This window comes from Capsicum annuum, chromosome 1, assembly GCF_002878395.1.
Source record: "Capsicum annuum cultivar UCD-10X-F1 chromosome 1, UCD10Xv1.1, whole genome shotgun sequence".
Classification (NCBI taxonomy): Eukaryota; Viridiplantae; Streptophyta; class Magnoliopsida; order Solanales; family Solanaceae; genus Capsicum; species Capsicum annuum.
The window spans coordinates 42,641,445-42,668,136 of NC_061111.1; the positions used below are offsets into that span (position 1 = coordinate 42,641,445).

A 26,692-nucleotide genomic window follows, 5' to 3' on the forward strand; every position below is an offset into this window, starting at 1 on the left:
AATCTTTGGCTCGATTTGAAGAAACGTATTGTTTAAAAAAGTCAAGCTATTCGTATTTCAAACTTCAACTACCTTAATGTTAACATCACCTACTTAAGATGACATTGAAGACACACATTATTGTTTTGTATATAAGTCTTTATTAGTATTTATTATTGGAAGTTAATTTTTGTAACACAAAAAATATTGAAAACATTCAAAGCATTCCATGCAGTGTTTCTTCACTTTTACTAGTACGAAAACAACATATTCAGTTTAAATACTATATTAATCAACCTCTCTATCCCCCAAAGTCAATGATAGCAATAAAGTATGCATGCATATTTTAACCCTACCTTTATAGATATGAAATGAATACATACTTTATTCCTATCTTTGTAAATAGAAAAATTGTTTAATATAGTAATTAAACAAGATTATTAAGTTTTTAAATTACTTTAGGTCCTTTCCCTAAACTACCACAGCATAATTGATAACACAATGATGTTTTGTTGGTGCATTTTAATATTAAAATTCAATTGCAGGATAATTGATGGACATAAAGTGAAGAAAGTTGTGTCATTATATTTTGGTAACTCTTGTAACTTCTAACACTTTCATTAGCTATCACATTATTTTATGTCTTTAATCTTATGAGTTAATGGTAAAAATGTGACCATAAGTTTCTTGTAATTTCTACCATTATGCTACCTCTTTATGTATTGTGACTCATACAACATATGAAACCTATAAAACATTCATCTTCCTCAATTAATATCTACTACTCCCTTAATTACTAGATGGAAGAAATATTACGCCTATATAAAGGGTATTTTCTTCCTTGTGTTGTCGAGATGAGTGGTAGTACATTGTGAGTGACAAGAAAAAGATGATAAGAGCAAATGTAGTAGTGAAAAAAAGGGTTGAGACCAAAAAAATATTTTAAGTCTTCAGCTATATTCACTGTACAAAAGAGAGCAGTGACGGAGCCAGACTTTTGGTTAAGGGTGTTCATATTTTTCCTTGGACAAAGAACTGTTTAAAAAACAAAGAAAATAAAGCACTGCTGTACCCGTCAAGGTTCGAACCCTGGTTGTTGATGTGGAAATGTACACTCTTGACCACTAGACTATGCTTCTCTAGCTTGTCAAGGGTGTGCAACAACATGTATATAACCATAAATATCCATAATTAACCTATATACTTGAAAAAAATTTCTGACGAAGGGTGTTCATCTGACCACCCTTCGTTGGTTGTGGCTCCACCACTGAAAGAGAGTAAGTATATTAGTGAAAAAAAGAGTTGAGATAAAGAAAATATTCTAAAATTTTAACTATATTCACTTTTTTTTGGCCAATAAACAAATTTTTATTACCAAAGTGAATGTTGGAGAACAAACACGTGAAACTAATCACTGGACAGTGAGGCCAGTGCTTCAGCATCTACTCAACTTACCTATCCTCATAGCAACAAAGTTTAACAGAGCTCACTTAGTACAATTACAAAGTACCTTCATTGTTTTCTAAGTAGGATAAAAACTACGAGCCTCTAGCCATCGAGCTACCTTAGAATGGGATCGACCTCTTCCATGAACCTCCTGGATGATCACCCGTGTAATCTGATCCACTGATTTTTGTTGGTGTTGAAAAATCCTCAGATTTCTTTCCTTCCACAACTGGTAGACAGTAGCAGCAAGTACCAACATGTAAGCTTCAGCTTGGCTACTTTTATCATTGGCATATGCAATAGCCCATGATATTTCAGTTCTCCATTCTGCAGGTATTCGGATTATTCCAATCCATTTAAGTAGTTTTTGTCAGACCTGTACTGATACAGGACAAGCAAAAAACATGTGAAAGTAGTCCTCGTCCGAGTTATCACATAGACCACACCTGGTCCCTATCCCAACCTCCATTTTCTCAGCCTATCCTTGGTATATAATTTGTGGAGAATAGCTAGCCTCAAGATAAAAATCCATTTAAGAGTCCCAAGGTTATTACACACCAGTTTACGCCATTCAACCTTCTGAAATTCCTCTCTCAACTTCAAGTAGATTTGTTTAATTGATACCTGTTGCAGCTCAACTAATTCAGCCATGCTTATCCTAGCCTGCTCCATATATTTAGTAGCTTTGAGGATCCTCTGTATAATCCAAGGGGCCTGTTTTGGTACTTTCTCATATACCACCCTGTTACTACCATAGTAACAGTGAATTTATTTGACCCACAGTTTGTCCCTTTTTGTTCATATGTTCCATAGTAACTTGATAATAACAGCTTTGTTCCAATCATGGATATCGAGAATGTTGAGACCCCCTGTAGCCTCAGGTTGGCAGACTCTACTCTATGCTAGAAGAGCTTTGAAAGTTCTTCACCACTAGTCCATGGAAAACTTCTACAAGTAGCATCTATAATCTGAACCATTTTTTTTGGTAGAACAAAAATTTGAACCCAAAACACCTGAATAGAGAATAATACGGACTTGATCAATTGGGTTCTACTTGCATAGGATAGGAATTTTGAAGTCCAAGACTTAATTCTCCCTAAGATCTTATCTATCAAAGGTTGGCACTGGACAATAGAGACCTTTTTTGTACTCAAAGGAACACCCAAGTATTTTATAGGAAGTTCACCTTTTGAGAAATCTAACACCTCTAAGACGTCCTTTTGTACTCCAGTAGAGACCCCTCCACAATAAACAGAGCTTTTGTTTGGGTTGAACACTAAACCAAAAGCTTTGGAGAAGCTTTGAAATTGGGAATGCAACAGCTGCATTGATCCAAAATCCTCTCTACAAAATAATAAAAGGTCATCCGCAAACCCTAATTAAATGAGGCTCAACTTAGCACATCTAGAATGAAAATTAAAATTTGGCTCATCCCCTAATTGCCTCAATAACCTGCTTAGATATTCAATTGATAGGATAAAGAGAAAGGGTATAGAGGGTCCCCCTATCTCATGTCTTTCTTTGCTTCAAAGGGGACCTTAGGTTTAGGTTTAACATTTATCAATATAGAATAGGATAATGTAGTAACACACCATAGGAAAATTTAAACTAATCAGAATTTGCTCAAGAAAAGGTCCATTCTATCAAGTCATATGTTTTTTGTATGTCAATTTTGAGCATACACCGGGTGAGATTCCTTTCCTAGTATACCCCTAAACAGGTTCGTGGCTAAGTAAGATGTTATCAGTTAAAACTCTGCCAGGGACAAAAACAGCTTGTCCAGGATCAATTACAATATCTATCACCCTTTGTAGCCTCTTGGTTAGAATTTTAGAGATAAGTTTATAGAGCAACGTACAACATAATATAGGACAAAATTTCTTTATAGAGGTGGGGTGTTATACCTTTGGCACCAGTGTAACCGTGGTGCAATTAATTGTCTTGTACATCCAATTAATTTTGAAGAAGTGTAGAATAACCTCTGTAATCTCATCTCCCACAATAGGCCATGCTTTCTTGAAAAAATATGCATTAAATCCATCACATCTTGGGGCTTTCAGATCATCAATGTCCTCTAAAGATACTAGTACTTCCTCTTTCTCCATAGGAGCTATAAGGTATATCTGTTGATCCTTTTGTAATATAGGCCCAGTTTTCATAATAGAGGGATCAACACATTTCCCTAGAATCCACTTGTAAAATCCTATAGCCTGATCTCCAATCCCCTATACTGTTTGTAGGATCTCTCCTTTCTCCGTAACTAGCCTAGTGATCACATTCCGTGCTATCTTGCTCTTAACACTAGGATGAAAGAAAACAGAGTTATAGTCCCCAAGTTCTAGCCATTACATCCTAGACTTTTGTCTTAAGATACTCTCCTCAACCAAGACCCATTTCTCTAAGTCTAGTTTTAGGTTTCTCTCTTGATCAAACAAGGACTGGTCATGAAAACAATCTCTTAGTTTTGTTTGTATTTGTTGTAATTGGCCTCTAGTGTCTTTGATTCTTTGATCCACTTTTGAGTATTCCTTCTTGTTCAATAGTTTCATAGCTTCCTTCATTTTTTTAAACTTATTCCATACCTTGACCATGTAATTCCCTTGTGTTGGTTGTTGGTGATAACCAGGTTGCCTCCACAATGGACATAAGCTCTTTATAGTTACATAAGTGATTAAGAAACTTAAAAGGTCTGGTGTGTATATCCAGTGGGTCTGTAATAGTAACACACATCAAATAATGATCAAAGAATTGGGGGATTTTTGCTTTAACTTCAAGGTGTGGCCACATGCTGAGCCAAGCAGGACTGGCAAGAGCTCTGACAATCCTACTATGGACATGAGAATTTATCCATGTGTAGAATCGCCTCATTGTCCCGAGGACTGACACCCCAGTATTGGCCAGTAGTGTATTGAAGTCTCTAACTTCAGCCTCTTATACCTGGCTTTTTAATCGATCATCATGATTAAGGATAACATTAAAGTCGCCCATTATGAGCCACAGACTCTGAATACCATTCGATAACACCTCAAGCTCCCTTTAAATTTTCTTTCTATCAATAATAGTATGGAGTCTATACACTGTAGTGAATAAAAAAACCATGTTTTCCTTCTTTAGCTGGATAGAACAATGTATAAGTTAGGAGCTAGTGCTAATAACCTTTAAATTCACCTGATTGTGGTCCCATAGCAACCATATCCTCCCCCGATCTTGCTGTTCATAATTGTCAGCCCAACTTTATTGAGGAAATACCTATCTAATTATATTATGTGCTCTAAGATAGCTAACACAACTATATTCTCCTTTATTATTATCCTATACAACTCCTTGTGCTTGAACTGCTTATTAAAACCTCTCACATTCTAGGATGCTGCTATCATGTAGTCAGCGGAGTGATGTCAGGAGGCTTGCCATTGTCTCTCTTACTACTGTTACCGTTCTCAACCTTGTACAAAGCTGCTTCAAAAAACTATTAAAAAGTACTGTCTTGTAAGGGACTATACTTGTTTTCATCTATTTTTTCCAACTCTCTAGGTGTTATATTTGTTTGCTTAGGCTTCCTCTTTATCTGTTTCCATTTGTTAGTCTTTATACCATGATCAACATCTACTAGATTAGGCATTTGGTAATGCTCTGTGTTAGTTTGAGCCTCTTTGCTTTGGCAGATCATTACACCCTTAGGATAATTCTATCTTTGCTTTGCAGTATTCAGTTTTTGAACCGGCTTAAGAGATTGTACCTTACATATATGCCCAATTTGACAGCATGTTGGGCAATACTTTGGCCACCACTCATAATCAATATTTTGATCAAATATCGACCCATTAGGGTCCATTATCTTCAGCTTCGTAGGCAATGGCATAGTGATATCCATTTCAATTAACACTCTAGCATACGATATTCTCTTCATTCTAGAGGTACAATCATCGGCGCCTAACGGAGTTCCCAACCCATTACCTATCCTGCTCAAAGAATCAATACTCTAGCAATTTAGAGGGAGGCTCGGGAATGTGAACCACAGTGGAATTGTCTTCAGTATCTCTTTACTAAAATTGAATTTTGGACTCCAAGGCTTAACTATTACTGGTTTGCTTACCATCATATGAGGGCCAGAGACTACTACTTAATCTTTATCCTCAACACATAAATACTTAATGACAAAATAGCCATCGTTATAGTAGTAGATCATGGGCTTAGATTGAAACTTCCCCTGCCTTAGAAACCTGGTAACGACTCCAATTGTAGGAGAATCACCTACCACATATAAAATTAGAGCATCCTTCCAGAGCATAGTCTCTTTTTGCACCGCTTCACAGTCAAGTTTCACCACTTTAACACCATCTTGGATTACAGGAGCAATGTATTTAAGAGTCAACCCTTTGGAAGCCAATTGGTTACCTGTGAAAAGGTTCGCCCAGCTTGAGCCTTCAATTGAACCTGCTTGCAGTAGCTTCACAGTGTTGGTAGTTGCTCTGTGTGTCATTGTTGGAGAGATTTATTGGGAGATCGGACCTGCCGTGTCTTGTCTAGCCATACTCCCAGCTATTTCATCTGGTTTTTTCACATCATCACCTTGGATAACCCTTGAAGTCGGCATCGCTCTGTTCATAGATCTATTAGTCACAACACTATTAGGTGGAGTAACTGTCACACCCAATTGTGCCATTTCTGCTTGGACTCAACTAACTGAGCTTCCCCCACTTAGCTCCTTCGTCACAACCCCCTTACGCAGCTCAGCGACAACATCTTTCATACGTCTGGCTCGCTGGTTCAATGTTGTCGGTGGATTTGAGAGTTGGATCTTCTTCGCCGCTTTGTTTTGTCGGCCTTTGGCCATGCTGGCGTTGGCTATCGCTAGTACACTACAACATTTTTGGCCTAAGGCCACACTAAATTTGAGCCACATTTTATAAGTGTGGCCTATACCATTAAAGACCACGCTTTTAAAGCGTAACCTTAGTTTTTAAGTTTTAGCGACATTACCTTTGGCAACGCTTGTAAAGCGTGATGTTTAATTGTATAGGCCACACTTGTAAAATGTTGTCAAATCATGATATAATTTTCAACCCTTATTCATATGTATGGCTACATTTTTAAGTGTCACATTATTATAATTTAAAAGACAACATTTTAAAAATGTAGTCTAAATTATCATTAAAATTTTCTCTCCCCCTTCCAAAATATTTTCATTTCCCTCCAAATTATTATTAACTAAAAATAGTAGAGGAGAGGATATTAAAAATAAAAAAAACCCTAAACTATCAAAAACTACTCGAATAGTGAACCAGCAGCTCTCCACCATTGAATAACACCGACACGCCATCGAGGGCGACCACCGGTGAGGGGTGAACACCGGCAAGGGGGAGGAAGGGCAACCGCCAGTGGGTCAATCTCTCATTTTGGTTTGTTTTTCTCAATCAGTGAAATTAAACACCCTTTTCTTTATTTTGTCAATTTTTGAGATAGGTTTTGGGAATTTATTGGTTCTTTTGAGTTTCTTGGATTTTGGGAATGCCAATTTGGGGTGTGTTGTAATTCCACTTTATACGATTGAGAATTTGACGAGTTTGGTTATAACTTTTGGTGATTATTTTAGATGTGCTAGTATGTAGTAAATTTGAAAACCCTTTTTGTTGATTTATCATTCTTGAATTTGAGTTTGATCGATTCATGAATTTGGGTTTTTATCATACATGAATTTGTGTTTTTGTGATCACTATAGATGTGCTGAATTCAGACATCCTTTTCGTTGTTTTATCGATTTTCAATTGGTTTTAGGAATTTATTTGTTCTTTTGAGTTTTGTAATTTTGGGGGTTTATGGGGTTTATGTGTAGAAGGACTGTCAATTTGGTGTTCATTTTTGATTCATAAGAAGAAATGTGTTGTAGTTCCTAAATGATTGAAGAGAATGTGAAGATCTCTGTTAGAACTTTCTGTGATCACTGCAGATGTGTTGTTATGTGTTAAATTTGAACACCTGATGTTGGTGTATTAATGTTATTTCCATCGGTAGAACTAGTGCTATGATTCATATTCGTAACACTTATTTTGCTATTTTTTTTGCAGTAAGATCGAGAGTATCCAAAAGGATTGAGAGTTGTAGAGCAAGGAACTGAAGTAGTAGTATCCGCGATTGTTGTCACATTGAGCCGACTGCCAGTGGAGGTATTGACAGTACTTACACCTACTTCTGGTTTTGATGTATCTGTGTGATTATGTTCTTCTTCATATGTTGCCACCACAATAGACTAATCTTTTGTGCTTCTTCGAACCTGTCAAAAGCCAAATGCACAACTTATTATTAGAACGTGCATGCAAACTGACTCGAATCGAACAAATTCATTCTTCACAGTCATTGAATAGGGGTTTAATTATACTTTTTATCTTCTTATTGACATGTCAGGTAGGTGCAAATTCCAATAATTTCGGCATATTACAGTCAGTAGATGCATATGTAAAGCTCTCTGAACTGAGTGTAAAAAGAATTATGTGTAAGTTATTTTAGTAATATGAACTGAGTGTAGAAAGTTTTTATTAAACTCAATATCCTTTTTTTTTCTTCTTAAAATCTGTAACAATTTTGAAAACAAACTCTTGAATTACATGGCTTGGAGGAATATGCTTCCCATTTGCGTGCTTATGCAACTTCATTGGTTTCAGCTGTAAGACTTGTGTCATCATTTGTGCTCCGATTTTCAGTAACTGGTCTAATGTCATAAAAGCAATCTCTAATTCGGGGACATTTTTCAGTTACTTTAGATGTTTCAACTCCCTTTGCTTCTAGTGCAACTAATTCCTCATTAACAACACTTTTCTCCTTCTTCTACTGGAATTGGTGCTTTATTTCCAGCAACAGCCTCAGCAGATTCTTGCTCATTTTATTTTAGTAGCTTCAGTTAGCTTTTCCTTTACAATGGGAACTGATTTTGAAACTTCTTTCTTAGGTTTTGTTATAGTGCATGGACGGTGTCTAGTTGGTTTTATGCATGTATTTGTAATGAAGGAAAAATTGTAATTGTGTTCTATTAAGAGTTATTTAAAAGGTCTGTATCATGCATAACGTTTTAAAAAGTTTCTTTATGATTAAATATGTGGAACTTCTAGTTTCCTTTAGCTGCTCTGATTGCTTTTGTATGTTACAAGATCTAATTTAAATATTGTCCTTCTTTAGGAATGTTCTCGACTTATTTGGTAATACATGTATTTTTAAAGACAACTTTCCTAAATGGTTTGCAGGCTCACACTCGTAAGCCACTTTCAGAATATAGTTACTAATTACTCCAGCTTTGATATTTCAATCTAAGCAACCAATCATATTTTTTTCAACTGATAAGAATCAAATAAATGTTGTTTGCCAATTACAATGTAGCAGCTTGATGGAAATTGTACATTAGTTGGTGTTATACAGATAATTTTTATTCATATTGCTCCAGTGTGGTTAACTGGTATCGTTACTGTTCCAGATCTATTAAAATTGTTCTTTTCATCTGTGCTCTTGTTGTTTGAGATTTAAAAATACTTTGTAGTACTTTTCTTTTAATGCACATGTGTAGTTCTGTCTGTATAGACTATGGAAGATTGGGTGTCTTTTTGAGTGAACCTTAGAAACACCCTTTATAGCTCTATGGATCAATACTCTTCGGTTTGAAGTACGCTTACACTGCTTCATAGAAGCAATTTTTACATATATATAAATGAATGTTGAAGGTGCTAGGGCTTAAATTATTTTTTTCCCTGCTGTTCTGAAAGATGTTATCAATTATCACCCTAAGTATCAGCTACAAGTAAATCAATTATCACCTCATTTACTAATGCTACAATTAACTTACAAGTTAGACAATGCCTATTTTCTTTCTTTCCTGAGGTTTAAAACATCACGGTATTGAATGATGTTAGCTTGTTCAGCCTGAATGGTTGCGTTGCTGATTCAGTAGGATACTGCTCCCTAGTTTTTATCTGGCTTTCCTCTTGTCCTATTCAACTTGTCTGCTGGAAAGTGCAACCGTGCCATCAGTGGTCTTGGGGAACGTGTCTTCTTGTCAAAACCCCTTACACAAATAAACCCTGCAGTACTTGATCATAAAAACATATATATATAGTGCTTAATCAGAAAACAAATAAAAGATTTTGCATCAAGGGATAACACTTCTTTTCCTTGGCTACACAAAGTATTACTACTTCCCATAATTTTGTTTTAATGATTTTTTCTGGAGAGTGTGGAAGGCAAAAAGGGAACTCACCAGACATACATGTTCTGATGCTTGATGCTTATGCCAGCTTAATTTGATATTCGTAATTGCATAGTGATGTAACATGCACACTTTTCACTGATTTATTTGATAGTGAAGTAACATACCTCTCCAAAAGCAATGTTGGATACTTTCTGTGGTTAGGCCTGAAAAACAGAGAACACACTTAATGTTATTTTACTTTCAAAGATTTTGTAAAAATAAATGAGATTTCATTATCTAGTTTGGTTACCTTTGAATATTGTTGGTATAGAGATTCCAAAGTAAACTATCCTTCTCGGCTGATTTCATAGCCAACTTCTTGGGACGTCAATTGGATTGAGGCATGGAGTCATAGAGTCATGGTCCACAAACACCTGAGAAATAGCAAAGGTGTTGCTATTCAAACGTTATCAAATGCAAAAAATGCTTATGTAGGGTATGCTTGAGTTGAGAAAATGTTGAGTGTATTTACCTCGTTAACCTGAAATCATTGCCTTGTTTTACAACTATGAAACTGTCTCTTGCTGGGATCATTTGTAAATAGTTGTTTATGTTGCTTCTGTGAATGACTGCTGGAACATTCTCGGTGTTATTCACAGGTTGTGAAATAACAGCTGGCTTTGGGGCAGGCTCGTTACTTAGAGTCTTTTCCACATTGCAAGTAGTCTGAGAATTGTTAGCAGGCTCTCCACTTCCAAATAGGTATCCCAATATAATGTTGGTTATAAATGTTATTTATTCATCACCATAATATAAGAAATGTTGGGTTTTTTTTGGTCGAATAACCACCATCATTTGAATTTTGGTCAGTAGAACAAAAGGTTTAACTTTTTTCTTCCACAATGAATCTTAACTGCTGTTTTGAAAGCTGTTACTGGTCTTTAGGACTCGACTCTTGGAAAACAGTTACATGGGGCTGTTGTTAAATTATGGTCTTCATCATAAATTGAGTTAAGATATTAAATTGCTGAACTGATTAAACTGCTCTTTGTTTCCACTGCTGAATGCTATTTAATGTTTCCTAGTGTCACTCTCTAAGAAAAAAGGTAAAACAAAAGCCTGGTTAAGACTAAATGATTCTATGAAACTATGGATGTTTTGTTTGGTATCAGCGTTTCTTGTTTTGTGCCTTGGTAGGTATAATGTCTTCAGCTTACCCTGTGAAATACTGAAACCTTTTACAGAACCTGCCCTTCTGCAAGTCATTCATTTTCTTGTATTACTTGTTTATCGGGGCTTTCCCGCGACTCTAATAAAATCATTGCCCTGTTTTAAAATTGTGAAACTGCCTCTCGCTGGGATAATTTATAAATAGTTATTTTTGTTGCTACATCCTTAAAACTTGTTGTGGGCCTTCACTCGTTATTATGTGTACTTATGTTGGTAAGGCTAAGTTTATTTCATCTGTGTAAAACTAATATTGTTTGCCTCTATTTACAGTTAGTAAGAATTAAGCAGACATCAACTCTGTCATGCCTAGTTTTGTATCGATGCAACTCTTTCATGCCGAGTTTGCTTGCTGCAACCTACTAATACCCACGTAATCCATGAGTAACAGATAAGTAGTCTTTCACTGCCGCAGTTTTTCATCTTCTTTCATTAGCTTCATCCATTTTTCTTTGTTTGTGTTGGGAAATCTTACTTTTTAAAAGAACTTCAGTATTTGTTTAAAGCGTGGAGCAACTTCCATGGTGCCTTCTAAAAGCTAATATGTCTCCACCCTTTCATTTTATGCTAATAAGTTGTGCTAAATTATGTCTGTTCCTCTGAAAATCAGTAGGCTCGTCTGATTACATGTCAAATGTTAAGTAACCATTTGTTTTTTGGTCCAGTTTATCTCGATTAGTTATAGTATTGAGTGCTTTTTCTGATAAGGGGCTTAGTTGTCTTGTCCGAGAACATTAGCAGTGGCTACTTAAATGAGTTATAAGCTAATAACTTAGAAGGTTCTGAGGGTGCCATAGGACATTTTGGGGTATGGATTGCTGAGATAATCTACTTCCATTATTAGTATGCACACTGACTCTCTTAACAAATGAAAAACTATGTATGATTTAATGATACATCAAGATTTAGATATATCTGTATGATTACTGTGATCAATCTCCGCCGAGTGCTTAAATTATTTTATCTGTCCTGGTATCTAGTGCTAAAATAGGTACAAGACTGCATTATTTGTGTCCTCAGCTTTTTCAAGCTCTTGGTCTTCCTCCTTCTGTTGGGGTACTTTGTGATTATTGTCATTTGAGGCTATGTTGCTCGGACTACTAAAAAATTTCATTGGTGCATGCCGAATCCTTCAAAATTAGTGTATTTTGGGAGGATTCGACAGGGTGTGATCATTTATTCAATATTTCTTGCAAGAAATAAATATTTTAGTGGTTCCATCGTTACTTCTCTTCTACTATTTTGACTAGCTCTTTTTTTCTTTTCAGACTAACCTTCTGCATTGATTCAATTTGGATGGAGTGTAATGAAAGCTTCTCCAACAGGGGAAAAAAGCATTGAAGTTGATCTGAGATATTAATCATTCAAAATTGTGTACTAAGCATGTTTTCCTCCCAGATTACCTAATAGAGGAGAAGAGCTTAGCTCTCTATCTTTAGCCTTAGCTTCTTGATGTATGAATAGTTTTTTTGTTTGATCACTAAACTTGGAATTATGCGTAGGTTTCAGTTTTAGTTTTAAGTCTTGTGTGTGTAACCTATTGATAAATAATACATGTTTAGTTACAAAAAAAATCTATTACAAATCTACATGTTTGAATTTTTATTAAGTTCTTTATTAGATGGTTCAATGCTTTTTTGAATAAGATAATAATATACAAAATAAATGTAAAATAAAATTATATTTTTTTATAATATAACTATGGCTACATTTAATAAATGTTGTTTTAGAGGGAGTGACAACAACCACACTTTTTAAGTGTTGTAGAAAAGGTATGAAAGACTGCATTTTTAAAGTGTAGCCAAAAATAAATCTACGGTTACGCTTTTTAAGTGTAGCTTTATCAAATTAAGGTGTTGCCAATGTCAAGCTACAAAGCATGACCTTTATACCTTATGGCCGCGCTTTTTAAATATAGCCGATCTGGCAACACTTGAAAAACGTGGCCTTTGAGCAAAGGTTACGCTTCTTTTGTCCACACCTCCAAAAGTATTGTCTACAGTCCAAAAGTGTAGCCTTTGATCAAAAGCCACACTTTCTGCTATTTTAGTCCACGCTTTACTAGAGTGGCCTTAGGCCAAAAATGTTGTAGTGGTATCACCACTAACTATATGTTGAAGAAAGGTGTTTTTATGGTGGAGTTTTGGACTCTTCAACTAATTCAGGGTTGCTTGAGTTATACATCGTTGATGGATTGTTGTGTCCTGGAAAGGACAAGTCAAGAGATATACTACTGGATCGATGTAAATTATGCCGCAGTGAGTTTGAATTTCCTTAAAGAGAGCGAGATATCCGCGCCTCAGCCAAGAATATTATTTTATTTTCTCCACCTTTTATATTTTAAATTATAATTTAATTATTGTAATATATTACACCAACATATATCATTCTTTAGCTACATAATTGATAAAACGATTTTATTTTAGTGATACTATTATATGTTTTTATCCAAGATAAATATAGGTTGTTTCATTAATAATAAAATGAGTATATCTTTTTGGGTGATGCTATTAAATATTATATTCCTGAGATAAATGTAGGTTATTTCCTTAAAGATAAAATGAGTATTATCTTTTCGGGTGATACTATTAAATTATTTTCTCCAGGATAAAGATAAGTTATTTAATCAAAGAAATAGAAAGAAAAGAAGAAAAGGAGTATTATCTTTAAAATTATGTGGGATTAGAGTAAAATAGGAATTGCGCCTTTAAATAATTATTAAATAAAAAAATGTGATTTATTTTCACACAGATAAAAAAAATGTGTAACATAAAATAAAATGAAAGGGGTATATTTATTGAGTGATAATATTAGTTGTTCTTTCACAAGATAAATGTTGTCAAACTTTTTTATAGTGATAATGTTTGTTTGAAATCTTTTTTAATTGATATAAATAAAAATATATAAAATTAAAAAGAGATGAATTTAAGATAAATGAATATTAGTAATTTTTTTTTATGAAGTTATGAAATAATTAATATGCAATCAGTTAAGAATAGTAGTATTTTTCTAACAAAATGACTTTATAGTGATTTCATTAATAAGTTACTTAGATACATTGTGACATTGGATTCTTACTTGTTTTTCTAATACCAATATAATAATGGGTTGTAAAAAAATCAAAGCAAAAGAATTCAAAGTCATAAACTAACCGCGAAAAGGATAAGGACTAGTCAAAGTGTTAGACAAAAAGACCCCTCGCGAATATTCCGCTGGCATAATTATTGTCTCAAATCGCACGCCCCCTCGTAATTCCTTTTTCAGACTAAGGATATTATCGTCATTTCACTTTTGCTCCTCACACATCCACTGTTCGATCTACGATGATGTTGGATCTACGGTTCAAAATTAAAGTTTGACTGGCAGTACGAATAAATATGCAGACAGGAATGATTGGGCTTTCGGTCATGACTTTGACCACTGATTATTTGAATTTTGATTTGAATTTTTTAAAGAGTAGAGAGAGAAAAACAAGATAGATTTTTCACTTTTGTCTTTTTCCTTTGTTATTTCATACCAAATTTAAAATTAAATTAAATTATAAAAATTCCTCGCATAAATTAAACTAGTAATAATACTCTATAAATTTAGAGAAAATTCTACTGAGAGAGTCACGCTCAGAATAAACTCTTTATTTTAGATTAGTTGAAACTATAATATGAATATCGAATATCGAGTGAAAAATAAAAAAAAATCTATAAACTTGAGTTGAAGATTATTTTAAAAATAATTTCCTAATATAAATAGTACTAAAAAATATGCTTTTTGATTACAGTAATTTTTTTTCTTTAAACACAAAAGTAGAGAAGAGAGAGAGGGAGGGGGGAAGGGTGCTTTTAGATGTTGTCATATTTTCTCATTTTTAGGATTACAAAGTCCATTTTCTCTTTTTTATCTTAAAATAATTCTTTGCTCTCTTCTTCTTCTTCTCTCTTCTTTCTCTCTCTTACATCTTCTCCACCATTCTTACAAGAATACATTTAAGGTGTTTGAGGAAGAGAAGGAGGAGTTATCTATATATTATCTCTTCTTATAATTATAATTTTGTGGGTAAAAGGAGGTGTTTTGTTAAAGTAAATAGGGGTCTTGGCGAAGCAGATATGAATGTAATGCGTCGCTTAAAGAGCATTGCTTCTGGACGTTCTTCTGTTTCAGATCCTGTAAATTTCACCCTTCTTTATTTCATATGTTTGACCCCCAGCTAGTTTTTGTATTTCATTTGATTTTAAGTAGAGAAGAATAGGGAGAAAGGGATTTATGTACAAGACTCAATGGGATTGAGGTTAAATGGGGGGGTAAAGGTGATGAAACTTTATGGGAATTTGATGTTTAAATCTCGTCTAAATGTATGATTTGGTAAATTTGAGAAGAAAGTTGTTCTTTTTTGTATTTTGGGAATTTTGAGTAATAGGGTTTTTTGGTATCTTTGATGGAATGGGGTTTGTTGAAGATTTTGGGATGAATGTTTCTTGATGGGAAAAAAAATGATGTGTAGTGAGATGTTCTCCATTTTAGCTCTAAATATGTGCCAGGTGTTCATAAAGGTTGAGGCTTAACAGTGGCTATCTTGGCTTACAAGAGGGTTATGACATTTGACAGATCTTTGTTTGTGGGTAGGGGAGGGTGAAATGTGTGAGGGAATTATAAGGTTGAGAATTGAATGCTCACCAACAAAGTGAAAGTGTGAAAGTTTAGATAGCCAACCAACTAAACTACTAAGATTCCCCAATCATTTGCCTATGTGACTAGTATTTTTTTCTCTTGTGTTTTGGCCTGGGGTTGGTGAGGGTTGGGTGATTTGGAAACTTGCACCTTTTAGGCTTGCTTATTCTGATAATATCCAACTGTTGTGTTCTAAATTTTATTAGGTGAACTTGTAGTACAATGATGGGGGGTTTTCAGTGGAAGATTGGAACTTTCTTTTTGCTTTGTTTATTTTTGGTTGGATTTATCAGTAATTCATTTAAAGAATATGATTTATTTACTGTGTTTTAATAGGGTGGTGATTCAAGCATAAAGAGGGTGAAGGTTGAGCAAGAAGTAGATCAAAGAGTGGTTGGTGAAACTCAAATGGATGAGAGATGTCCTCCTACTGTTCCAAAAGAGGATATGGCTTCTACATCTAAGGAAACAACTGCTGGAAGTACATCAACAATGGAAACTAGGCTTGAAAATTCTGAACTTGATGAGCTTCCTAAAGAAATGCATGAAATGAAAATTAAAGATGAAAAAGCTGATAATCTAGATGATAATTTACGGGTATGCTCTAAGTTTCTATTCTTTTGTGTCATATTTAGTAACTGAAGTAGCTGTCTTTAAATTCTGAAAAATGTTTGTTGATCTATGTTGCATCCTGTAGGATATGGAACCTGCTGTTGTTAGTGGAAATGGAACTGAAACTGGTCAGATTATCGTGACCACTGTGAGTGGTAGGAATGGACAACAGAAACAGGTGAACTAGCTGAATTGAATTTCTCTTAACCTCCAATATTGTGTTGTAGGCTTTAACGTAGCCCAATCAGAAGTTGACCTTGTGCTATTTTTTCAGACATTGTCGTACATGGCGGAGCGTGTGGTTGGTACTGGTTCATTTGGAGTTGTCTTTCAGGTAAAGTTATAAGTTTATCTAATGTCTATTGAAAATGTTAGGTGGTTGTTGAAAGCATTGCTGTTGTCTGGATGACTTTATTGATGCACTCTTTACCTTTTTTATATGTCAGGCGAAGTGCTTGGAAACTGGTGAATCTGTAGCCATAAAGAAAGTCTTACAGGATAGGAGATACAAGAACAGGGAACTTCAGATTATGCGCACCCTTGATCATCCTAATGTTGTTAAACTACGACATTGCTTCTATTCTACTACTGAGAAGAATGAAGTCTACCTTAACCTTGTCCTGGAATACGTGTCTGAAACTGTTTACCGAGTTTCAAGGCACTATAGCAGAATGAATCAACACATGCCCATTATTTATGTGCAGCTATACACATATCAGGTGAGCTTATTGTAGTATTCTGCATTTTTCTCATCAAGATTGTGGAATTTCAAGTTTAAGCAACTTTGATTTCTTGTGTTATAAATTATTTTGAGCAGAGATTAATGAATTTGGTCTGAATTATAAATTTTACAGATATGCCGGGCTCTGAATTACATGCACGGCATCCTTGGTGTATGCCATCGTGATATTAAACCACAGAATCTTTTGGTGAGCACTCAAGTTTCCCTCTTGATATGCTTGTTGCTTTAGATCTTACATTCTCATGCTCAATTAACCTGAAAATTTCTAGTAACCCCTGTGGTGTGGTTAAGTAGAGTTGTATGTCCTTGATAGCCTGATTACATTTGCTTACTTCTCTATTCGCCCTTTCTCCTCTCTCTGCCTGACTATTTATGGTTTGTTTAACTCCCGAAGGTCAATCCCCACTCGCATCAGCTCAAGCTCTGTGATTTTGGGAGTGCAAAGATGTTGGTATGTTGTGTTTCTTTTTAAACCAAGAATTCTCTTTTTGCTTTTCAATTAGTAAGTGCCTAATATTTTAGCTTTTGATGCTCTAGGTTCCTGGAGAGCCCAACATTTCATACATTTGTTCTCGTTATTACCGGGCCCCTGAATTGATCTTTGGGGCTACCGAGTACACAACTGCAATTGACATGTGGTCTGCTGGTTGCGTTATGGCTGAGCTACTTTTGGGACAGGTTAGTTTATACTTGTAACTTCATATTCATGGTTCTATTCTATTCACTGGTGGTGACGTAATATCTAGAAAATTTTGTTTTATATCTTAAACTTGTTCGCTGTTTTTCTGTTTCACGTTAAATTCTGTTAATGGGTGTTTAGATAAATTCCTTCTAAGAATTTCAGTTCCAAAAAGTGAAATATTTAATATCGATTGAATAAATAGAAATGTATGTTGGTCAGTTTGCATTGTCAGTACACCCTTGAATACACTTGTCTGACATTTTATTGATATGTTACCTGCAGCCTCTTTTTCCTGGTGAAAGCGGTGTTGATCAGCTGGTCGAAATTATTAAGGTGTGTAATGAAGGGACTCTCTGATTGCTGTTGTTGGGTTGTTTTTTTCCGGTTTGGTTGCCTTCTCTTGCTAACTTTCTTTTTATACATCGTGCATTCCAGATATTAGGGACACCAACCAGAGAGGAGATTAGGTGCATGAATCCAAATTACACAGAGTTCAAGTTTCCCCAGATCAAAGCTCACCCATGGCACAAGGTTAGTGAAAACATATTCGACCTGATGTGTCTATTTCACTAGTAGTTGAATTCTTTCCATTCTTCCCTTTGTCATTTCCTTGATGAAGTTCGTTGTGAAATGTCCATTCAAATCGCACAAGCCACTTGCCTAGACACAAGGCAAAGCGTGGAACAAATCTTAATGAGTTTGCAATCTGCAGATATTTCATAAACGAATGCCCCCTGAAGCAGTAGACTTGGTCTCAAGGCTCCTTCAATATTCTCCAACTCTCCGCTGTACCGCTGTAAGTAAAGAATTTTCTTCTTAATTATCAAGAATTTAGGATATTATGATACTTTCTTTTTACCTGTCCTTCAAACATGATGCATTTGTGTCCTGTTTCAATATGGGTTTCCCATTTTATGTGCCTTTAGCATTTCAATGTCGTCTTCCCAGCATGCTTATAATGTTTCAAAATAGTAAACTAAAGAATCTATGTTGTATAGTAAACTAAAGAATTTATCTTGGAAAACATTCTGTTTTTTGGATAATTAATGTTTCTACGTACTCTTGCTAAATTGTTATTGACGATAATTGGTATTATCCTTTAAACGTGCTTGGTGTCTGTTTTCGTGGGGATGTTAACAACATTTTTAATTCATTGACAGTTGGAAGCATGTGCGCACCCTTTCTTTGATGCTTTAAGGGAACCAAATGCTTGCTTGCCAAATGGGCGACCTCTGCCTCCCCTATTCAACTTTACTGCTCAAGGTGAGTCCCAGTTTAGTTTTTTACTTTTACTTGCACATGAAATGTTCTTGAATCTGACTATTATAAGCCTCATACAGAGCTCTCTGGTGCGCCTGCTGAACTGCGAAAGCGCCTTATTCCTGAACACTTGCGCAAGTGAATTTTCTGAAGACAGTTGCTTAGGCTTTGTAAATGGGTTTTCTTGAGAGGTTTAGTCGCCTGATCTGCATTACGTTGCTCCAGCAAGTGCAGCTGCTAATCTTGGCCTTAGTAATATTTGATGGATATCGACATCAGAACATGGGGAGCTAGTAACTTGCTAGTTGGTTTTGGATGGAGGAATATAGCAGTGAGAATCACGGGTGAATTGTCTAGTCTATATAAACATATTATGTCTTGTGCGTTTTCAGTAACCCCAGCAGTTTTAGATGAGAGTTTTCATCTGTTAATTATACCTTGTAGCAATATCTAGTTTGAGGGGTATTCATAAGATTAATGAGTTCTCCTTTTAACTGGAGTTATAGATGAATTATTAGGATTTTTCTATTCTTTAAAGTGCACCATTTCATCTCTTCTGGTTGTCCTGTAGGACTGTGAAATTGCATCTTGCTAACTATATTCACTATTAAGAAAAAGGAAAATCTTGAGGAGTCTGTTTATTGTGCATTCCCTTATATGCTCATAGAATGATCCACCTGCATTAATACTGGATAATATAATGGATGGACAACATTTTTTGCCTTGGGTAAGATTTTCACTTTATTGTTCGTGAATTCATATTTTCTTTAGATGATACATGGCAAAGCTGCTTTAAAGTGTTGCTCTGCATATGACACGAAAATTGAAGCATGAAAAACTGGTTGATGGATCATTAACCCAAGGATACAAATCCCTCATTCAGCAAGTCAAGATCAATCGTAGCCATCAATTGGAGATTCAAAGCACTAATTAACTTAAACAACAATCTCTCATATAAAAATCATCACCTAAATAAGTACAGCTTTGTGGTCCTGTGATCACAACAAATTTGAACCAGGGAGATTACATCCCTATTCAACATTTAAGGACAATCAAGATAGGACTGTTTACTTAATTGACATCTGCATAAGGTACTAGGGCATGTGGTCCAGATGTTTTATGTACTTGCAAGACACTTGTTTGATTATTAAAATGAGAATACCCCATCAGAGATATAACCATCGCAACAACGACATTATGATAATACTACCTAATCTATCTATAGGCTCTTTTTTATTTAACTTAAATTTTTGCGGTTGAGTATACAGGATCAAACAAAATAGAATGTGCCTTTCAAACCTGTCCCACAATCTCATCGGAGATCCTGAAACTGCTACCAATCAGTAATTTCTGCCTCCATCGAGATCATGATCAGTTCTCCTTCGTCTAGTATTCATCCATTCCATATGGGATGGTTCCAAGAAATGTGTGTAGTTATTGTACCCTGCTTGCACCCATAATAGGATAGGCTCATTGACTTCAATGGAAAGGGCTATGATGTCATGGAGGACTTGGGAATGATGAACATACTTTGTTCAATAACATGTGCTTTTCTTCTGGTCCATACAACCAAAGGCAGGCTATGCACTAGGTTTTATGAAATATTATGCTGTTGCCAAAATGTTCAAAATAAAGACAGGGACTGCGGTCCCCCGGACAACCAAAGGCAGGCAATGAACGCGGGTTTATGAATTATTACCCCTTTCACCATATGCTCGCAAATAGAGAAACAGAGGATCGGTGGTCGGAAAGCTACAAATTTCTGCAAGCAAAAGTAAAACTATTATACTTTTGCATAAAGGAATAGGAAATTGCAGAAGTTCTTACACTTTTGCATAAGAAAAAGAAATTTGTACATGTACTTGAGAGAACTAAACTTTCAATTGAAACAGGCATCTGTTCAAAAATCAGAACATCAACCAATTCATTGACTAGACAATAAGAGAAAGATTGCATCACATGTTTCTTTTTGAAAGTACACAGAATTCCCTTAATCTTCTGAAGATGTTATCCATTTACCGCTATCTGCTGATATTTCTATAATCAAAATCATTGTTCAGTAAATGTCATTTTCCATCAAACCTTTCTTCATTAACATCAAACAACTAGCAAGAACCTGTAGAGTTATAAGGATACTTTACTACACGAATCTACATTCAGGAGAATCAGTAAATTAGAAGAGCCTGCACCATCAGAAGCAAAAACATTTTTTCACATGTCGATACAACTGAAAGAGCGTCATTGGACACACAGCATTTAGCATAAATAAAAAAGACAAGAATGAAGAAAGTAAGGAGCCCAAGCAACAGGTACAATAGTAACACAGCCACCTAAGGAAAATGTATGCGGTTGTCCAGTTATACCTTTGTTTCAATTTTCCAGTTCTTGCAATTAGGGAAGGCAGTGGAATCAAAGAAAATCTATTAGTAATCAAAACTAAAAGCACCTTTGCCTTCAGAAAATTATACAATAAGCTAGCATGCACATTTACTTGTACTTTTTTTTTTTAGGTTAACTTTTCATGCCATACAAACAACAGTAAATTCCCTAAGACAACAACATATTGGTTTTGCATTGGGTCAATATCCAACCTTACTCACAAGGCAACACACAGATATTATTCACAAACAATAGCATGGACTTATCTATAGCATGAGCATTCTAGTCTTAAATGGAAACAGTACAAGTGCACTGTTCAGATCCCGATTGTGGTTGTGTAATTTGTCGACTGAAAAGGATACACCTCCCAACTTTGACTGTATAGTAGATATCATTTTAGAGGAAACAGCAACTCTAAGCAAAAATATTGTTAAAAGATGCTGCAGATGGCTCATACCTGTGTAGGAAAACTCATCACATGATCATGTAGAATGAAAGCTTCCTCGAGGATACCAGACCTGTCTTCATGGAGTCAAAAATATTTCTCGGAACAGTTACCTTCCCTGATGCCGGGGAGTGGCAATTGGTGCCTTCCTTGGTAGAGTGCTGCAAAATAAGGACTACGGAATCGGCTCTCGTATAAGTCTCAGAGAGCAATCAATTTCAATAATTCTTATCATTCACATTGATATGCATAACATTTAGTTGCCATTCTCCAAAAAATGAGCTTCACTGCTAGCTAGTCGTAAATATACAGGCGTGAACTGTATACCTTGTAATGAGCTGCTGACCCAATCAATGAAATTGAATGTTCTGATCTTGCCAAAAGCAAACGTAACAACAGGCCAAGAAAAGTCAAAGGAATGTTTTCTACCAATAATCCCCACAAGAACATACTCCTTCCTTAAAATGATGAAAACAGTTTGAATCTCGCAAAATAATATATCGATCAAAAACTCTTGACACGAATTTCATTGCATTATGGCAGTCACCACATACACGAAGGTTCTTGTAAATCCGAATTGGTACTCCTTTTGGCACACAAAGAAGCCCAAAAGCAATAGCCAACTTCTCACTGTGATAAAAAAGACTTTGTTCCCTTCCTTCTTCATTGATATCATGGAGAGAAAAATTCAAGTCTGGCACATATCCAGCTTCCTTTATCAATGCAATAACATCATCAAGTTTTGAGTAAATTTCATCACTCTTTGAATGACTTCTTTCCTCAGATATAAACGTGTGCACAACTCCATTTATCTCAATCCAACTATAACCAGGCTCTTTGTTTAAACCCTTCAAATTCATTTTTCTTCTAAGTTTTGCTGCATTTTCCCATTTTCCAGCAGCGGAGTAGATATTTGACAGCATAACATAAGGGACAGCATCTTGTGGTTCCAGCTTAAACAGGGCTGTTGAAGCTTTCTCTGCTAGATCTGTGTTTCCATGTATTCTACATGCAGCAAGCAACGCTTTCCACACAGTAGCATCTGGTTCAATATCCATTTCATTGACCAACTTCTCAGCCTCCTGTATTTTCCCCGCACGGCCCAAAAGATCAATCATACATGCGTAATGATCAGGGCTTGGTCTTATCCCATAATCTTTCTTCATTGAAGCGAAGTACTTCTTTCCATCATCAACAAGACCTGTATGGCTGCAGGCAAACAGTAGACCAATAAATGTAATGAAGTCAGGTTCTATTCCACTTGCAATCATCTCGTCATAAAATCTCAGAGACTCCTTTCCTTTGCCATTCTGGGCATAAGCCACTATAAGAGCAGTCCAACTGATCACATTATGCATTTGCATAGAGTTGAATACTTTTTTGGCATCTTCAAGGCAACCACAATTGGAATACATTGTCACAAGAGAATTATCAACTGATAATGATGCCTCAAGGCCAGATTTAATAAAATCCGCATGAACTTGCTGCCCAAGTTCAAGTAGTGCCAACTCTGAGCAAGAACTTAGAACACTAGCAATGATAATTTGGTCTGGTTTAATTTCAGCCATTCTCATCTCACAAAATAATTTCAGAGCTTCTTCATATGAGCCATTGTGAGCACAGCCAGAGACGAGTGATGTCCATGAGATTACATCCTTTTCAACCATGCTGTTGAAAACACTAAATGCACAAGCTAGGTCACCCTGTTTAGCATACATATCAACAAGTGCATTACTTACAAGCTTGTAGCTCTCATATCCAGCTTTAACAACCAAGCAATGAAGACATTTCCCATTTTTCACATCCTGCATAAAAGCAAGAGAATTCAGAACCGAAGGGTAAGTAAACTCATCCACTTCCATATCACTAGCATACATCTTTTTGAACAGCGACAGCGCCTCCTCCGGAAATCCATGCCTCACACACCCCAGTATCATGGAATTCCAAGAAACGGCATGATCTACCTCCATCAGTACCAACGCCTGCTTAGCACTGCACAAATCTCCACATTTAGAATACATATCGATTAATGAGCTTTGAACAAACACGTTAGCCTCAAAACCACCATTTACAATACAACCATGCACCTGTACACCGAATCTAAGATCAACGAGTGCAGCACAGGAACTCAAAACACCTGGAAATGTATACTGGTTCGCCTCAATCCCTTCTGCACGCATGCTGCTAAAACACTGAATCGCTCTTAATGCATCACCATTCTGAGAATAACCATTAATCATAGCAGTCCAAGTAACATGATTTTTCCCATAAGACATAACCTCGAAAATAAACTCAGCTTCCAAGATTCTCTTGCACTTCGAATACATATCAATAAGACCAGTCATTACGAAAACATTCATATCAAAACAAGTCTTAATAGCATATCCATGTATCTGTTCACCTCTCCAAAGCAAACCTTTCATCGCGCACATTCTCAAAACACTTCCCAATGTAAACTGACTAGGCCTATGCCCCTCACTTTGCATTTGCCAAAATAATTCAAATCCTTCAATTTCAAAACCATGCTTACAGTATCCACAAATAAGAGAAGACCAAGTGATTGCACTCTTGTTTGTCACCTCCTCAAACACTTGCCTTGCTTCAATAAGCCTCCCTTCATTGGCACACGCGGTAATCATCGTAGTCCATGTAAACTCGTCTCTCTCAGGCATTTTATCAAACACCTTTAGAGCTTCATCAGTTTGACCCAGTTTTGACAACTCATTCAATTTTTTATTTTTGTCAAGTAAGGTACATTTCGGCCCTCGTATAATAGAACTTGCAAAGGTTTTCATCGTACGATGAAGTTGCCCAGACATATCCTAGTGTCTGGATCAGCTTTTGCATATGTGATTAAATCCACGGATATCTATCACCTCCCACAAGCAACAATATCAGGTAACGTTGGCCAACCAAACTAGCACAGATGGAATCCAGAAATATAGTGATACCACTGAAGTTTTGGCCAAAACTTAAAATGCATTCTGAATATGAGTATAAATTTTTCATTAGGAAAGTTAAAACTGTTTATAGGATCTTTATTAAATTGAATATTTCATCTAATATATAATTTTTGGATTTGCAAATTACTACAACAAAGTAACTAGGGTTGTCCCGGTGCAAGCAACTTGCTCTCTCCTTGCAAAGTCAGCATGAGTGGGGAAAGAGGATTTCTATTGCAATTTGCTTTTCTGATTCTAATCATAGGCCATATAAGCTGATATACCCTGTTGTGAGTGCAATTGTGCCAAAGAGGAGCATGTATAGGTTGTGCATACTTATATTAAAGGCATAATACATGCTTTTTAGTTTAGCTTTGTGTGGCATCAATCTTCTCCAATTTTGGATATTTGGATATATGTATTAGTATTAGTTATGGTTATATTAGTTATGCATGTATTATTTTTTATATATTGTTTGATTTGATGTATAAGAAATAATATGTCTTACATAATTTTTATAAAAGAAATATTTGTTTATAAAAATATCCTTCTTTGACTTTGTACACTTTATTTGCAACAAAGTTCTTTTGTCATCTCAAAATAATTAGTATTGTTGAACTAATATATAGAGATTTGGGATTAATTGCAAGACCTTCGTCTTTGCGCATGAAATGTTACGCCGATCAATGAACATAGTCGAAACAAAAATAAAATACATGCTAGGTGGTAAATGATGAACATCAAAGAGACGCTACTTTAACAAGGTCTTTCACAAGAAGTCAAACTAAGGACCTTCAAGCATATCAATCTTTATGGATGAAGATGGAATCTTTGGAATGCTCCAATATCAATATGAATGACTTGAAGATATTTAATATATTAAGTGTGTCTACCATTTAAATTAGCTTGTAATTTAAATGAAGGGCAATTTGGTCTTGTAACACCCCGATTTGCTGAATCGGAACGCTACACGGTGCACATGACCCCGAAGGACCACAAGCTAACCCATGACTGATATCTGTACCTGCATACTGCATAAAATACTGAATAATGCGGACACATGCGCTGAAAGGCCATAGGGTTCAATACAGAACATAACATGGATGAGATAACATCTGTGGGGTAATACAATACCCAAAACAAAACTGTAAACACTGAAGTCTGAAACATAATAGTCTGCAACTAGTCTGAAAGCCTCTACTGTCTGAATAATCTGAATAAGGAGTTGATGGGACATGTCCCCAACTAACTCAAACTAATAAGTAATAAATAAAATAGTGGAGAAATAATCATGTCCTCGAAGGATGAGGACTCACTTCTATTCTGACTGCTGAGACTGGAATCTACTGCTGATCTGAAACTCGTGTCTCTGAACCTATGGTGTAACATAAAAAGAAAGCACCATAGCGTAAATGCGTCAGCACAATGAAATGTACTGAGTATACATGTGAGGTAGGCTAATGCAAGGGTTAACATGCATGAATAATGCTAGCTGGCTGTCTAACATGAATGCGAGAATGCATACATAAATACGTAACTGTAACTAACACTGTGATATCGTGATTACTGAATCTAAATACTGATGACATGACATACTAATAACTGATATAACTGATAGCATAAATAGCTGTATCTGAATGTAACTGATAACATGGGTGACTGTATCTGACAGTCCTGAATCTAATGGAACTATCTGAGTTCCTTACTGTATCTGAGTCGATTGTATCTGACAGTCTTGAATCTAAAAAACTATCTGAGTTCTTTTACTGAGACTGGTACTGAAACTGTAGGAGGTAGTATTTCACTGACATGCCCTTGATACGCCATTATGACTGAGTTGGGGTCCAATCTGTAACCCCAATTGGAAGGGTATCAATACCGCGCCACTGGTAAGGACAAGCTGTGGGCGACCCTTATCTGATAGTGTCCCCAAAAGAAAATGGTGGGGCCCTTAACTGACAGTGCTTATCCACCTCATCAACCCTCATCGAACAGTGTTGATGTCTCAACCTATGCCAGCTACATAGTTCTGGAACACTACCCATGGATAGCCTACTGAGAGTGTCGGCCACTACATTGGCCTTTCTCGGATGATAGAGGACACTCATGTCGTAGTCTTTCAAGAGCTCTGTAACACCCTGCAAAA

General features: G+C 35.9%; 2 protein-coding genes and 1 long non-coding RNA gene across 4 annotated transcripts; 2 read left to right on the forward strand and 1 right to left on the reverse strand.

Moving 5' to 3' along the window:
- The first annotated feature begins 1,332 nt into the window (after positions 1 to 1,332).
- On the forward strand, positions 1,333 to 12,411 carry LOC107854341. Of its 2 annotated transcripts, none has more exons than XR_007044420.1 (4): positions 1,333 to 1,758; positions 7,491 to 7,589; positions 10,255 to 10,357; positions 11,096 to 12,411. It is a non-coding gene; the product is annotated as an uncharacterized LOC107854341 (long non-coding RNA). The 2 variants fall into 2 exon arrangements; XR_007044421.1 differs by having other exon boundaries at positions 1,333 to 1,684.
- A 2,024-nt stretch (positions 12,412 to 14,435) lies between these two features.
- LOC107873397 (shaggy-related protein kinase epsilon) lies at positions 14,436 to 19,415 on the forward strand. Its single transcript, XM_047396087.1, has 13 exons — positions 14,436 to 14,982; positions 15,821 to 16,081; positions 16,182 to 16,274; positions 16,371 to 16,430; positions 16,543 to 16,815; positions 16,951 to 17,025; positions 17,233 to 17,289; positions 17,376 to 17,516; positions 17,803 to 17,853; positions 17,956 to 18,051; positions 18,233 to 18,316; positions 18,681 to 18,783; positions 18,861 to 19,415. Exons 1-13 carry the CDS (start codon positions 14,923 to 14,925, stop codon positions 18,920 to 18,922), a joined length of 1,416 nt encoding a protein of 471 aa, XP_047252043.1. The 5' UTR covers positions 14,436 to 14,922; the 3' UTR covers positions 18,923 to 19,415.
- Positions 19,416 to 19,711: 296 nt separating this feature from the next.
- LOC107873386 (pentatricopeptide repeat-containing protein At4g21065) lies at positions 19,712 to 24,923 on the reverse strand. The gene is made up of 2 exons (XM_016720228.2): positions 21,617 to 24,923; positions 19,712 to 20,542 (listed from the first exon to the last, which is right to left on the reverse strand). The coding sequence occupies exon 1, from the start codon at positions 24,421 to 24,423 to the stop codon at positions 22,030 to 22,032; it is 2,394 nt and encodes a 797-aa protein (XP_016575714.1). The 5' UTR covers positions 24,424 to 24,923; the 3' UTR covers positions 19,712 to 20,542; positions 21,617 to 22,029.
- Between the last annotated feature and the right edge of the window lie 1,769 nt (positions 24,924 to 26,692).

Coding starts and splice junctions, on each gene's coding strand:
- LOC107873386 (XM_016720228.2), bottom strand. CDS start 24,423: ATGTCTGGGCAACTTCATCGTACGATGAAAACCTTTGCAAGTTCTATT.
- LOC107873397 (XM_047396087.1), top strand. CDS start 14,923: ATGAATGTAATGCGTCGCTTAAAGAGCATTGCTTCTGGACGTTCTTCT. Junction 16,431..16,542: donor CATTTGGAGTTGTCTTTCAG/GTAAAGTTATAA, acceptor TTTATATGTCAG/GCGAAGTGCTTGGAAACTGG. Junction 17,854..17,955: donor AGCTGGTCGAAATTATTAAG/GTGTGTAATGAA, acceptor CGTGCATTCCAG/ATATTAGGGACACCAACCAG.